The sequence below is a fragment of the Phyllostomus discolor genome, chromosome 4, assembly GCF_004126475.2.
Source record: "Phyllostomus discolor isolate MPI-MPIP mPhyDis1 chromosome 4, mPhyDis1.pri.v3, whole genome shotgun sequence".
NCBI lineage: Eukaryota > Metazoa > Chordata > Mammalia > Chiroptera > Phyllostomidae > Phyllostomus > Phyllostomus discolor.
In genome coordinates, this window is record NC_040906.2 from 98,672,326 (window position 1) to 98,686,258 (window position 13,933).

Below are 13,933 nucleotides of genomic sequence, written 5' to 3' on the forward strand. Positions count from 1 at the left end.
GGTATCTGGGGCTTTCAGCCTTGGTGACCTGTACCTTTGTACATCGCCTGTTGTTCTTGTTCTGCTCCTGTCTAGCTGCCTGCCACACTTCTACATAACTAATTTCTATGTATAGGAAGGTGGAGGTGAATTGAGAAGGTGAAATAAATTTTTGTCATCTCTACAAACAGCACCAAGTACATCATGGCTGGCAATTATTTTCCTGCCAGTTAGGGGATCTTTCAAACTTTCTCTTTCCACATTATAGTGGACTTAATGTTATCAGTTAATTAAAGTGACATTTCAGTGCTGGCTTTCATGTTTTATCTTTTAAAATTAAACTTTTAAAGCAAAGTAGTTATTTAATATTCTTTGTGATTTCAGCAAATTGCTTCTAATTTGTAAATAGTAGAGGGGAGATAGTAGTTGAATGATGGAAGTGTTTCACTAAATGAAGGATATTCAGATTGTAGGTTCAGTTGCCATTTAAAAAACAAGAAAAGCAACACCGGTACCTCAAACCTGACTTGTTAAATTTCCTTCAGGGAAATGTTTTCATGTTTTTCAATAATGGATTTTTGTATTTGGAAATTCCCCTTTGATTAATGGCAGTGATTCTTTTTTAAAAGGTATGGATTGCGAGAATTCGTGGTGATCGCCCCAGCTGCAAACAGCGATGCTGTTCTCAGTGAATCTAAGTGCAACCTTCTTCTGAGCTCTGTGTCTATTGCTTTGGGAAACACTGGCTGGTAGGAGGACATTTCGAAAAACTTAGACAATAAGTTAAAAATTATTTGTAATTATATTTTATTAAGGAAAATGGTTAGTTAGTTTTTTAATGTTAGTTAATGTTAGTTTCAATGTTAGTTTTTTAATTATAATTGGGATTACTACTTGTACATTATTATACTATTGGAATATAGTATATAAGCTTAACTCAACAAATCCTTTAGGGAGCAGCCTTTATAGAGGGAAATTTACTGAAATACTTAATGAATATTTGAAATGAAGAGTACTATTTTTGTTTGTTACAAAATCTAATTTTAAAACTTGACAACAGCATTGCCTTGTTTGACCTCAGCTGGGAACACATTCATCAGGTGACTCAAAGGTTTTGATACTCTGTACACATCTGCAAATGCCTGAAAGTGCTGCACATATTGGATTTGGGGTTACAAATAAATTTTGGCAGGTAGGCTAATTTGCACATATGGAAATCTGTGAATAATGAAGATCAACTGTATCTTCAGATGATAAAGTATTTCACCGTGACTGTTGGTTTAGTTTGTATTATTTAATTATTTAATCAGGTTTATGCATCATGACTTTGGAAAGGCTAATATCGTTTTTATTGAAGAAAATTTTATTCTGCATTTTTTCTTTTTTAATTTCAACCATTTAAAAACATTTTTCTGACGACAAAGTGCCACTAGACAGTTTCTTCAGTTTACTGGTATAAGGAGAAAAGAGATTAAGAGTGTCGTTTTTATAAATATGTCTGTGAAGTGTTCTGTGTTTGGTGTTTTTAAATATTTGAGATTAGTATAATATAACAGTGGAAAATTTTGAGATTTACGAGATTTTCAATGTTTAATGAACTTGCCATCTATTCCTATTTAATTGTGTCCTTCAGCCAGGTGCCACTCTTTGTGCAAATTCATCACAAATGGCGAAGAATGTATGTGGGAGAATGTCAGGGCCCTGGTGTCCGAACAGATTTTGAAATGGTTCATCTTCGAAAGGTGCCAAATCAGTACACTCATTTATCAGGTCTGCTGGATATCTTCAAATCAAAGATTGTAAGTTGGCATTGATATTGTCAGTCTTTTCTGGGATCCATATAAAAGTAGCAATTTGGTAATTTGACTAACTGTAGAAATATTTCTCTATAATATGAATAATGTAATTAAGAAGAAAGATGTAATTGACTATAAATTACTGTTTAAAGAAACAAAGTAGCTAATTACATTTATTTATTTTAAAGAGGTGTGTTTTTTTTTAAGATTTTATTTATTTTTAGAGAGGGAAGGGGGGAGACAGAGGAGAGAGAGAGAGAGAGAGAGAGAGGGAAAGAAAGAGAGAAAGAAACATCAATGTGCAGTTGCTGGGGGCCATGGCTGCAACCCAGGCATGTGCCCTGACTAGGATCGAACCTGCAATGCTTTGGTTTGCAGCCTGCACTCAATCCACTGAGCTACGCCAGCCAGAGCACTAATTACATTTTTAGTGTACTAATGCTAAAGAATAATTAATTAGACTGATTTTGTTTCTTTAGTTTGTTAACATTTATCTACTGTGCTATCTCTGCTTCTCTAATAGTAATATAGCAGGCCCTCAAATAATGTTTCATTTAACATTGTATCGTTGTTTCCTTATAATGTTGATGAGGGGAAAAAAATCAATTCCCAGTTGGGGCCACTGTCTGTAAAGTTTTTACCTTCTACCCATATCTGTATGGGTTTTCTTCAGGGACTCTGGTTTCCTCCCACATCCCAGAGATGTGTGTGTGAGATGAACTAGCTTGTCTACGTTGTCCCAGTCTGAGTGAGTGTGGATGTGCATGTGAGTGGCCCTGTGATGGATGAATGTCCTATTCAGGGATGATTCTCACCTTGTGCCCTGAACTGCTGGGATAATCTCTGGCCACTTGTGGCTGGAATAGCGAGTTAGAAATAATTGTATTTGTTCTTATTCATCTTTCTTAAATGTATATATAGCTCACATTTATTTCAGTGTTTAACATTAGAAGTGTTTTAGGTCTTTATGTAGAAATTTGGCCATGTTTTTGTGACCAGAAATATGCTGTAGAAACTTAACGCTTGTTGATACCAGTTAGCCTGTGGTAAAATTGGTTTTGTTTCATGTTGTTTCATATAAAGTTGCAGTTTCCAAATAACCTATCGACAACATTAAGTGTGGACTTACTGTATTGCCCACCTCCCCAGATAAGTGGGCTTTAGATAGTTGCTTGTTAGGGGCTTTGACTGGGAGCTTTTGACATCTGAACTCTGTGGGTTCCGGATTGCCTTTCTTTTTTTTCTTTTATTTTTTGAGCGAGCGAGAGAGATAGAGCAAGAAACATTGATTTGTCATTCCCTGACCAGGGATCAAACCCCACAACCTTCGTATATCAGGACAACACTCCAACCAACTGAGATACCCAGCTAGGGCTGAATTGCCTGTCTTTTTTTCAAATCTTCATTTGATTTGATTTTTAAGATAAATCTGTCTTATGTTCTATGACTGAGAGCAGCAAGGCTAAATGGGATGTGTTCGATATATCCTTGGTGTTCTATAAAACCACTATCACAAGAGATATGGAGGACTTACCTGGGCTACTCTGGGAGAAAAAGACATTAGGATGTAAATTGAAGATCTACTAAAAAGAGAGCAAAGCCAGATAAAAAAGTGGTGGAGTGGATCCCCTACTTAAAGAAACATTCCCCTTAAGTAAGTTGACATACATCACACCGAAGTGATTAAATTTGATTAAGATGCTGATATCATGTATCTCCTGGTATAGATACATTAAATAAGATATGTCATCACCTGTGTTTCAGTCCTGCCAGAAATGTTTAATATAAATCAAAACAAGGGAACACCTGCATATTTCCAAAATGAGCCATATTTTAGAAAGTAACTGGCCTAGACTCTTCAGAAATCTCAGTATCATTATAAGCAAAACAAAGATTGGGAGCTGTTTAAAGTGAAGGAAACTAAAGTGGCATAATAGCTAAATGAAATACGTGATCCTGGAGTGGATCCGTTTTTTATGATTGTGTGGAGTCATGTCCTTGTTCGTAGGAATTACATGCTGGAGTGTTTAGGAATGAATTGTCATTATTCCTACAACTTACTTTCAAAAGGGTCACCCCCAAAATTTATTTATATATATGACATGGTGAAAGGCATATGAGTGTTCATTATACTAGTTTCACAGCCTTTCTGAAGGTTTGCAAATTTTAAAAAGGAGAAAATTAAGAGAAAAATGCTGAAATTTTAAAATAGTTATTAAACTATTTGTTTAAAAAGATACTTAGGATTAGAACTTAATTTATTAAAAGTGATTTCAGTGTTGAGGCCCTAAATAGTGTAGTGGTAGGACTATCACCACCCCTTTGACATCTTTAACAAAAGTAATTCATTTACCAGGTGAAGAAATTTAAGTAAAAGCTTTCTTTTACTCTCTAGTCCCTTTCCTCTAACTATTGGTAGCAGTTTCTTGTGATTATCTTCATTAAAAAGAAATCATAGAAGCATGTATTTTAGAAAGCTCCATCTATAGATGTAACTGTTTAAAAAACTTTCTGCACTTTGAAATGCCTTAAGTAACTGCTTAATTCTACATGTGTTATTTTGAGAAACAAGAATGTGTTTATTTCTCCATTACTTTTCTTTTGCTCTCACTGGAAGTTTTCAGTTATAGTTAATTTTTTTTGTTCTAATTTCTGGTTAGATAAAAATATTAACTTTATTCCTGCTTCTTAAAGAAACCTGTTAGTAGACATTATTTCATGAATATTTTATGCCACACCTCCATGTAGCTCATCTCCTCGTTACTGAAACTAGGGACCACCTTGTTTGGTGGGGTCTGACTTAGATTATGACTGTATTCTAAGTTGTACTTAAAAAAAAGTACTCCTAACTAATTATTGCATCATCTGTCAGAACTTTCACAAAACTCACTCATCTAGACATGTAATACCTCTCAAAATTGATTTGATAGGAATTGAGCTTATAATTGAGAGCTGGCGTGGGTACTTTAGAAGTTTTACGTAGTTAAAGCCTACCCAGTATGTGACTTTCCTGAACTGTCTTCATAAAAATTATGCTTTAACATCTGCTTGGCCCTGGCAGGTGTGGCTCAGTGGATTGAGTGCTGGCCTGTTGACCAAAGGGTCACTGGTTGGATTCCCATTCAGGGCACATGACGGGGTTGCAGGCCAGATCCCTAGTTGGGGGTGTGTGAGAAACAACCACACATTAATGTTTCCCTCTCTCTCTCCCTCCTTTCCCCTCTCTCTAAAAAAAAAAAAAAAATGAATCAATAAAATATTTTTTAAAAAAACATCTGCTTGACATTTCCCAGGGCTCTTACCTTCACTGGCAGTTTATTTCATTTTCTCATAGATCTAATTATTAGAAAAGACATCCTTTTGGGTGGGAGCAGTTACGCCTTCTGGGGTCACATAAAATTTACTTTTAAATCCTCTTCTGCCATAATCTTCTAAATATTTGAAAACTCTTGCATCCTAGTTTTTTCTTTTTCTGTTTAGACATTCTTCGTTTTATTCTTTATATTGCAAGGTTTTATATTTTGATTATTGATTTGGGTATTTGTCTCTTTTAGAACTACATTTCTTCAAGTTTTGGAGAAAAATTTTTTGCAGGCTTATTGTGAATATTTAACATTTAAAATTTTCTCTTTCATTTTCCTAGTGGTTTTAGTTTTGTGGTTGCTCCCTACCTGCAGAATATTTCAGAACCACTTCTTAAAATGGTGTTTGGAGCCTCTTGTTCTGTTTGGTATTTGGAATATTTTATATCTAGTCTTGGTATTACTGGATTCCATATCGTGAGAATGGAGGTTTTTTCCCCTTTAACTCTTAACACATAACACTTCCCAGTCGTATAGCTTCCAACAAAGCCACTGTACCAAGCAGAAGTGCCCTGCCCGCATGTCTTTCTTAAATAGAGTCCTGTGGTGTCCTCACATTCTGGATGGAGTACATTTGGTCTCATGCAGTGCAGTCTGCAATCCTAGGCTATTATCAACTGCCCTGTTCTGCACCTGCAACTCAGCAGGCATGTGCCTGGAGTCCCATTTATCAATTTGGGTTTTCTGTGCCTTTTCTACGGCCCACAAAGATATATATGTCATGTTTGATCTTAGCCATTTCTTTTTGGTTTTCTCTTTCTATATTTATCTACTTTGCTGTCTGACTGGAGCAGAGGTTATGTGTCAAAGCAACCTTGTTATAGTTTCTAGACCATTTGTGCCTTTTTATGTGTGACCTTTCATTTCATATTTGGACCTGACTAAAAAGGCGATTATTCCTGACCAACCAGAATCTTACCTTGCTTGTCTAGGATATAGCACCCCAAAACTGAATTATCTTTTTTGGCAACCACCTTATATTTTGACTTTAGATTGAGTTTGTATTCAGTTAAAGCAATTGTTGAGTTAAATGTCTTATATTCCTGCTGACCAGCAGTGTCTACAACACTTGGAAACTGGTTAGATATGTAGAATACTATTGAATCTACACTTTCATAGACTCCCTAGTTGATTCCTATGCACTTTTAAGTCCTATTCCACATTAATGTAGTATAACTATTATTAAGGGAAGGTGAGATCATAGGATGTTTGGATGATACTAATTTTTAACAAATGTAAAGATAAGTCTAAATTTTCTGTTAATTCATTTATTAATGTAAGCTCTTTTGCATGTGACCATTTGTCTTAGTTTAAAATTTTGGTTCGGTATTCAAGACTGGCTTTAATTTTTTATTTTCACTTAAAAGAAAGAAAAGACATCAACCATCTCCCAAAACCTACTCTTAGGTTTCACAATAGTTTTCCCTTATTTACAAAATTAATCACAGGTTTTTCACATTTAATATGGCTGACAAGAATAGTAAGAAATTATACTTGTATAATTAAAATTGTGTAAGTTCTTTTGAAAGTATTTTGTTTAATAGAATTTAGTATCTTGTTTCCAGGTAGTAGTTTAAACAGCTTTATTCTAATGTAATTTTGGTCTCTGGTATTGCTTTTAAAGACACTTTCTTTACAGCCCCACCATATTGTCTTTGCATTTATTTCCTAGGGATGTCCTTTAACTCCATTGCCTCCAGTTAGTATTACTATTCGGTTTACCTATGTGCTGCAGGATTGGCAGCAGTATTTTTGGCCTCAGCAACCTCCAGGTAAGATCATTTAAAGTTATATTTAACTTACTGACTATAAATAGAAAAGAAAATGTATTGAGAAATTAAAATTATTTAGCAGTGTGTTTCAGGTATTTTAAATTTGAAATATTTGTAATCCATTCTAAAATATTGTTCATTTCATTGCCTTTATATATTTTTTTCTTTGAAGAAAAGTTCTCAGCCCTGGCTGGTGTAGCTCAGTGGATTGAGCGTGGGCTGCGAACCAGGCATCACAGGTTCAATTCCCAGTCAGGGCACATGCCTAGGTTGCAGGCCACGGCCCCCAGCAACCGCACATAGATGTTTCTCTCTCTCTCTCTCTCTTTCTCTCTCTCTCTCTCTCTCTCTCTCTCCTTCCCTTCCCTCTCTAAAAATAAATAAATATTTTTTTTTAAGAAAAAAGAAAAGTTCTCTTTAGGTTGTTTTAGAGACAGTATTGCTCTATATTTGGCAATCTGCCTTTGAAAGCTAATATTATTTATAAAGCATCCCTGTGCTGTGGAACATCGTGTGCTACAAATTAGTATGTAGTGAATGATTGATATGTCTGTTTTTAGAGTACTATAATAAGAGAAGCTATCATAAGCTGAGGATAGACATGCAGAAAACTTTGTAGAGTTTGAAGAGTGCTAACCAGAAAGAAAAAAAAATGATGGGAAGACTTGCAGAATATTTTACTTTAACTTGCATTTGATAAAAATGTAATTAAAATCAATTTACCTGCCCTGGCCCATGTGGCTAAGTTGGTTGGAGCTTCGTCCTATACACCAAAAGGCTGCAGGTTCAATTCCTGGTCAGTGCATTAAAAAAAAGAAATCAATGTATTAGGTTGGCCATTAAAATACCTATTCATTCAACAAACATTAATTATTGGCTTATAATAGGCCCAACTGTGCTAGGGACACAAATATGAACAAGATATCACACAAGTTCTAGAAAATCTCAGCCTGGTAGACACAAAGCCTGATTAAGTGAGGTTTAGGTTCCTTGGCATTTGTTTCACATATAAGTGTAATTATAATCAAGTACATTTGATAAGAAATTAAATACAAACTTATAAATTATTACAAGGATTTTACTAGCCTGAAAACATTTTTCAGTCTCCCTCAAAGAGAAATAAGTTGGTATAATTTTTATTCCAAGTAGTTGGCTTTTTATTGGATTGAAAATAATAGATTGGTGGTCTTGGAATAATACTAAAGATAATGTAGTACATCCTTAGCTTTTGGTGATTATATATATTACTACTATTTTACTTTATGTACCACTGAATAATTCAAAACTCTAATGTGCAATAAAATAACTGCATCTGAACTACAACAAAAGGAAATAAAAACTAAGCTGACACTTATATTAGACAAAAAATTCAAATGTTTGTTTTGATAATGTTATTTTACTTTATTTATTTTATTGTTGACACTACTGCAGATATCCTCCACTCCCTCCCCTTTGACTCCATCCACCCACCCCGTCTCCCATCGCCACACTGTGGTCTGTGTCCATGGGCTATACAAGTATGCATGTATGTTTTTTGTCTAACATCTTCCAGTCCCCCCATTCCTCTCCCCTTTTTCAAAGGCTACTCTAATATTAGTCAATTTTAAAGATTTCCAAATATGGTACCCTAGTCTTTTGGTGATTTAAGAAGAAGCCTAAGAGCCAGAATCTTAGCTTTATAATTCTGATTGCCAATAAGGCTTTTGTTAGCATTCTATTGCCAGAAGTTTTTTAATGGGGATAAAAATATTAACCTTTTTCCTCAGTGGATTGAAGGCCATACACATCTTTAATATTTTCTCCTCTGCACCAGACACTGTGCTTGGCATTTTATATATTATTTCATGTAATTCTCATTTACCTATGAGACAAGTATTACTTTACTTAGAGAATATAAGTAACTGAAGCAAGATCACATGGTCACCTAGTGTTAGAGTTCTCATTCAAACACCAGTCAAACTCAGAAATCCCATTCATTTCACAATGTGACCTCTCTACTACTTCAGTGAGACTTCTGTGCAGTTATAGTTGTCATAATTTTTAATTTACAAAATGTGCCTTTCAATTTTTAAATTGACATCTTGTAATAAAGCTAGTGATTGTAATCTTTATTATTGTAAGCATTCTTTAGTTGGAAAAATGGAATGAATCGACTTGAGAAAATTTACTGAGTCAAGTAATTGAACTATACGTAATGGCTAATTTTAATAATTTAGTTAGGGTGCAGATAACAGTCAAAAATGACTTTAGTAAACCTGGGGAGTTTATAACTCAATAATAGTCTTTAATTTTAGAAATTCCCAGCATAGTATGAATAATTAAAAACAACCCATGTGCATTATTGCAGATAGAAGTAATCCTTTTGATGTGTTTTAGAAGTGTTTATTACTTCTTCAACAGGGATGCAACTAAGGGGAGTGATTTACCCTCTAAATTCTCTAATCTCAGATACTGTTTGTAATGGAAAGGAAATTCTTCAGTGAACTTTAAATATTTCCGTGTATTATTCACTGAAATGTAACTATTAATGATGACTAATTTGCTATTCAGAAACTGTTGACAGCAAAACTGATGAATGTAGGTTGGTGCTTAAATTTTTTAATACTTGGATAATCTTTCTTTTAGATGATATTAATCACATTCTTAGGAAATGCAAAAAAAACTTTACACAATAATGTTCTTTCAAGGAATATTTTAGGTTAAAATTAGAATGCATGACTTGAATGAAACATTGGATATATAGGAATTAAGTGTGTCCTTTTACTACAACTTTCTTGGAGGAGGTCTTTTAATACCATGATTACTGGCTCTCTAACTTGTTATATGTGCTCTTGATGTAGGCACTTTTAAATCTGCAATCTTCTAGAAGTCTAACTTAATTCTTTTTTCTCTGTTTTTTGCTCAATAATGGAAAATATTTTTGTTTAGATATAGATGCCCTTGTAGGAGGAGAAGTTGGAGGACTGGAGTTTGGCAAGTTACCATTTGGTGCCTGTGAAGATCCTATTAGGTAAGAATTTCAATCTATCATTTCAATTATGGGACTTCACTGTAAAAATTATATTGATATTGATTTTACTATGCTTCATAATAATGTCATCTCCTGGAATGAATGTACTACTGGGTACAGACATATGATTAATAGTCTGTCCATCTTTCTTTTTTTTTCTTTTTAACTTAAGTAATAAAAGAGGCTTTAAAAATAACATGTAAAATGTATATAATACATTAATCCTTATAGAAGTGTTTCTTGGTCAGCTTTTTGGGAAACATTTGAAATATTGAAAACACAGAGAATGTTTATTTATAAAGAAAAAATGGAAGGAGAAAGAAGGAGAGAAACATCAGTGTGTGGTTGCCTCTCATGCGCCCCCAACTGGAAACCTGGCTTGCAACCCAGGCATGTGCCCTGACTGGGAATCCAACTGGCATCCCTTTGGTTTGAAGGCTGGTGCTCAATCCACTGAGCCACACAAGCCAGAGCCACTTTCTCAAAATGTGTAAATTAAGACTTAAGTTTAAGACTTAAGGCATATGGGTGACTTCTTTGGTTATCCATCTGCTTTTCTGGAAGAGCTACTGAACTTTAAGAAAAGGTTGTTTTACAAGAAAATGTGAACCAATAAAAAATTTTTGGAAAATATAAACAATGGTGATTTAGAACCTATCTTATTTGTTAAATTAAACTGTTTGGTTAATTTAAAAATATATACACATGCACACATATATTTTTAATGTTCTTACATAGAGGGAGAAATAATAATACTTTTAACCTAAAATTACTTAAGAGAAAGGATAAAGTTAGTATCTTTTGTAATATTTATCATATGAGCTGGGCACATAAATGAGGAGGATACGGAAGTAAATAAAACTGCCTGCTTGGCCTTTACAGTCTACTCAAAGGAAATAGACTTGAAATAATCACCTAAATAGACATACAAGTTGTGGGATAATTTGAAGGGAAAGTACAAGATATATATGATGACAGTGAAATGAGCTGGTGTAGATTGGAACACCATCAGGAAAGTGTTCTCAAAGGAAGTGATATTTAACTTTAGTTTCAATTAGGGGAGGACTTACCAGTAAAAGAGAGAATGACCATTCCATGTGGCAGGAAGAGAGCAAAGAGCCTTGATGCAGGAAAGAGTTTGGCTTGTTTATTGGAAAAAACAGACAGCCAGCATGGCTAGAATATAGCAAACAAAAGGGAAATGTATATGGTAACCTACAGATAGACTTATTGCCTTCCAATTGGTTCATTCATTGGAATTTTGCTTAGGGAAATTTTTATGGGGAAAGAATAAAATTGATCTGGTAGTAGAAATTTGAAGTAATTAATTATTAGATATTTCTTCCTAATTCTACATGTAATGAGGAGTCAGCAGAGTAACAAATGTTTGAAGAAGAAGAAAAACATTAATTGAGGGGTAAGATGGTCCATATGGTAGACCATTTAAATCAAATGCTGATTAGCAAATGTTATGGGCACTGTGCTTTTGAAAAAGAATCTTTGGCAGTGGAAGAGGAAGCGAAGAGGCTTTTTTTTAGTGTGCTCCATTGTCAGAGAAATTGTTCTGTAGTTAGAGGGAGAGGAGAGGACATAGTCATAAAATCTTAGGAACTGAATCTTAGGTATAATAGGAGTTTATAGTTCTAGACTCTAATCATCTATGTCCTCTAATATCACACACTGTTAATGGTCATTTTTTAAACTTTAAAAATTAGTTTTATTATGAAAGTAATAGTTCATGTTCAGCAGATTTAGAAATTTAGAAATTTAGATTTAAATTTAGAAAATGTTAAAGCAAAACCCTATGTTTACTAATCAAGTTTTTAGTTGCAAATTGTAGAAGTCAACTCTTAACTAATTCATGCAAAAAATCAATTTACTGGAAAGATATTTCATAACTCAAAGGTTTAATTAGGACCATTAGAGGACTGGGCTTGGAAAATAGGCTTGAGCCAACAGTGGCTAGTTGTTCAGTCCATAACTGAAGTTACACTACATTGTTGTGGAGAGCTGGCCCTGTTCCCACAGTGAATTCCAAACCGTACTTGTGGATTCAGAGTCTCAGGCTAGAGTTACCAATTAGTTTGAGTACCACCAAAGATCAAAAGGTCAAAAAATAATGTAATTGGCTCTTTGGCTCCTGTAGTGTCTAAACATAAGAAGTGAATTTAGAATCGAGACAGGAAAAATAAAACTCACTAAATTCATAATCCCACTACTCATGGGTGATCACTGATTACAGCTTGATATATGTGCTTTCAGCCTTTTTTTCACTGTGTGTGAATTTGGCATATACATATATATATATGCACCAAGGGTCTGCAAGACTACCCTCAAATTAGTAATTTTGTAGGAGGACTCACAGAGCTCAGTGGTTGTGCTTCTGGGTATGATTTATTATAGCAAAAGAATACAATGCAAGAATCAAAGGAAAAAGGCACATAGTGTGAGGTCCAGAGCAACTAGGCATAAGCTTCCTTTCCCAGTGTAGTCACGCAGGACATACTTAATTGTCCCAGCAATTAATTGTGACATGTGGGGCCTTTGATAGCTCAGTTGGTAGAGTGGAGGACTGTAGTGGATGGACTGTGACATGTATGAAAGGCTCTCTACCAGGGAAGCTCATTAGAGATTCAGTGCTTGAGGTTTTTATCCAGGGCTGGTCATGTAGGCACCCTCTGCCTAAAATGTATCAAAAGGAAAGCAGGTATTTGGCCTAAACCATATTGTTTGCACAAGTAGTTTTAGGCATAATGATCCACTCATCAGGGAATGGTGTGAACCCCTCTGAAATCCAGTTTCCCAGATGCCAAGCCAAGGGCCAGCCTTCCAAATAGTCCTTTTCTAAATATCAGATCTGCTTTGCACAATATCTTGTTGTGCACAATATGTTTGTGTATTTTATAAATGTATGTCACCTCTGTGTTTTTTGTGGTGTGACCCCTTTTTTATTCTATAATTTTACATGAGCGCTTTTTGAAACTTAATATTCATTTATAATAAGTCAGTAAACTATGACCTGTGGACCAAATCTGGCCAGTAACCTGTTTTTGTGAGCTTAGAGCCAGTGAGCTAAGAATGGTTTTTACATTTTAGGTGGTTTTAAAAGAAAAAATAACCAAGAATGTAACGGAGACTGCATGGCTAACAAAACCTAAAATATTTACTCTCTGGTTTTTTATAGAAAAACTTTGCCAACCCTCACAACATTTTATCAAAATTGACAGGTTTTTATGTACCATGAAATTCACCATTTTAAAAATGTACAATTCAGTGGTTTTTAGTATTTACAGAGTTTCACAACCATTGTCACTATCTATTTCCAGAAAACTTTTATCGTCCCCAAAAGAAACACTTCTTTTCTTAGCTGTCATCTCTCCTATTCTCCTAGGCTCTCTAGCTTTATAGCTTATGCTATAAAGCTTATGCAAATATTAACTCTACTTTCTGTTTATATGGATTTCCCTGTTTGGGACATTTCATATAAATTGCAGTATACAATACGTTCCCTTTTGTGTCTGGCCTGTTTCACTTACCATTCTGTTTTTGAGATTCATCCATATTGTAGCATGAATCAGCACTTCATTGTTTTTCATGGCAGTATAATATGTCATTGTTTGGATATACCACATTTTATGTATGCATTCATCACCTAATAGACATTTGGGTTCTTTATACTTTCTGGCTGTTATGTATACCATGTTTTTTAATGTCTACAAAGACATTTACTTCATGTAGATGTGCTATTATTTGCTAAACTAGTTTCTATTTGTATCATATTCTAAATAATACTACTTTTTTTTAAAGATTTTATTTATTTATTTTTAGGGAGGGAAGGGAGGGGGAGAGAGAGAGAGAGAGAGAGAGAGAGAGAGGGAGAGAAACATCAATGTGCGGTTGCTGGGGGTTATGGCCTGCAACCCAGGAATGTACCCTGGCTGGGAATCGAACCTGGGACACTTTGGTTCCCAGCCCGTGCTCTATCCACTGAGCTTCGCCAGCCAGGGCAATAAT

At 34.7% G+C, this 13,933-nt stretch overlaps 1 protein-coding gene across 5 annotated transcripts in view; it reads left to right on the plus strand.

The window, feature by feature from the left end:
• Positions 1 to 13,933, plus strand: part of RAB3GAP1 (RAB3 GTPase activating protein catalytic subunit 1) — a 113,250-nt gene that overhangs the window by 56,962 nt on the left and 42,355 nt on the right. For 4 of the 5 annotated variants that reach the window (XR_004902670.1, XM_028508674.2, XM_028508675.2 and 1 more), the window contains 4 exons: positions 609 to 728; positions 1,613 to 1,778; positions 6,810 to 6,909; positions 9,838 to 9,919. Coding sequence is in view for 4 of the 5 variants with exons in the window: in XM_028508674.2 (XP_028364475.1) it covers positions 609 to 728; positions 1,613 to 1,778; positions 6,810 to 6,909; positions 9,838 to 9,919 (468 nt within the window). In the remaining variant the exon portion in view is untranslated. Of the gene's footprint in view, positions 1 to 608; positions 729 to 860; positions 1,172 to 1,612; positions 1,779 to 6,809; positions 6,910 to 9,837; positions 9,920 to 13,933 lie in introns of those variants that run through there. The other variant, XM_036023661.1, reaches the window with a different exon arrangement.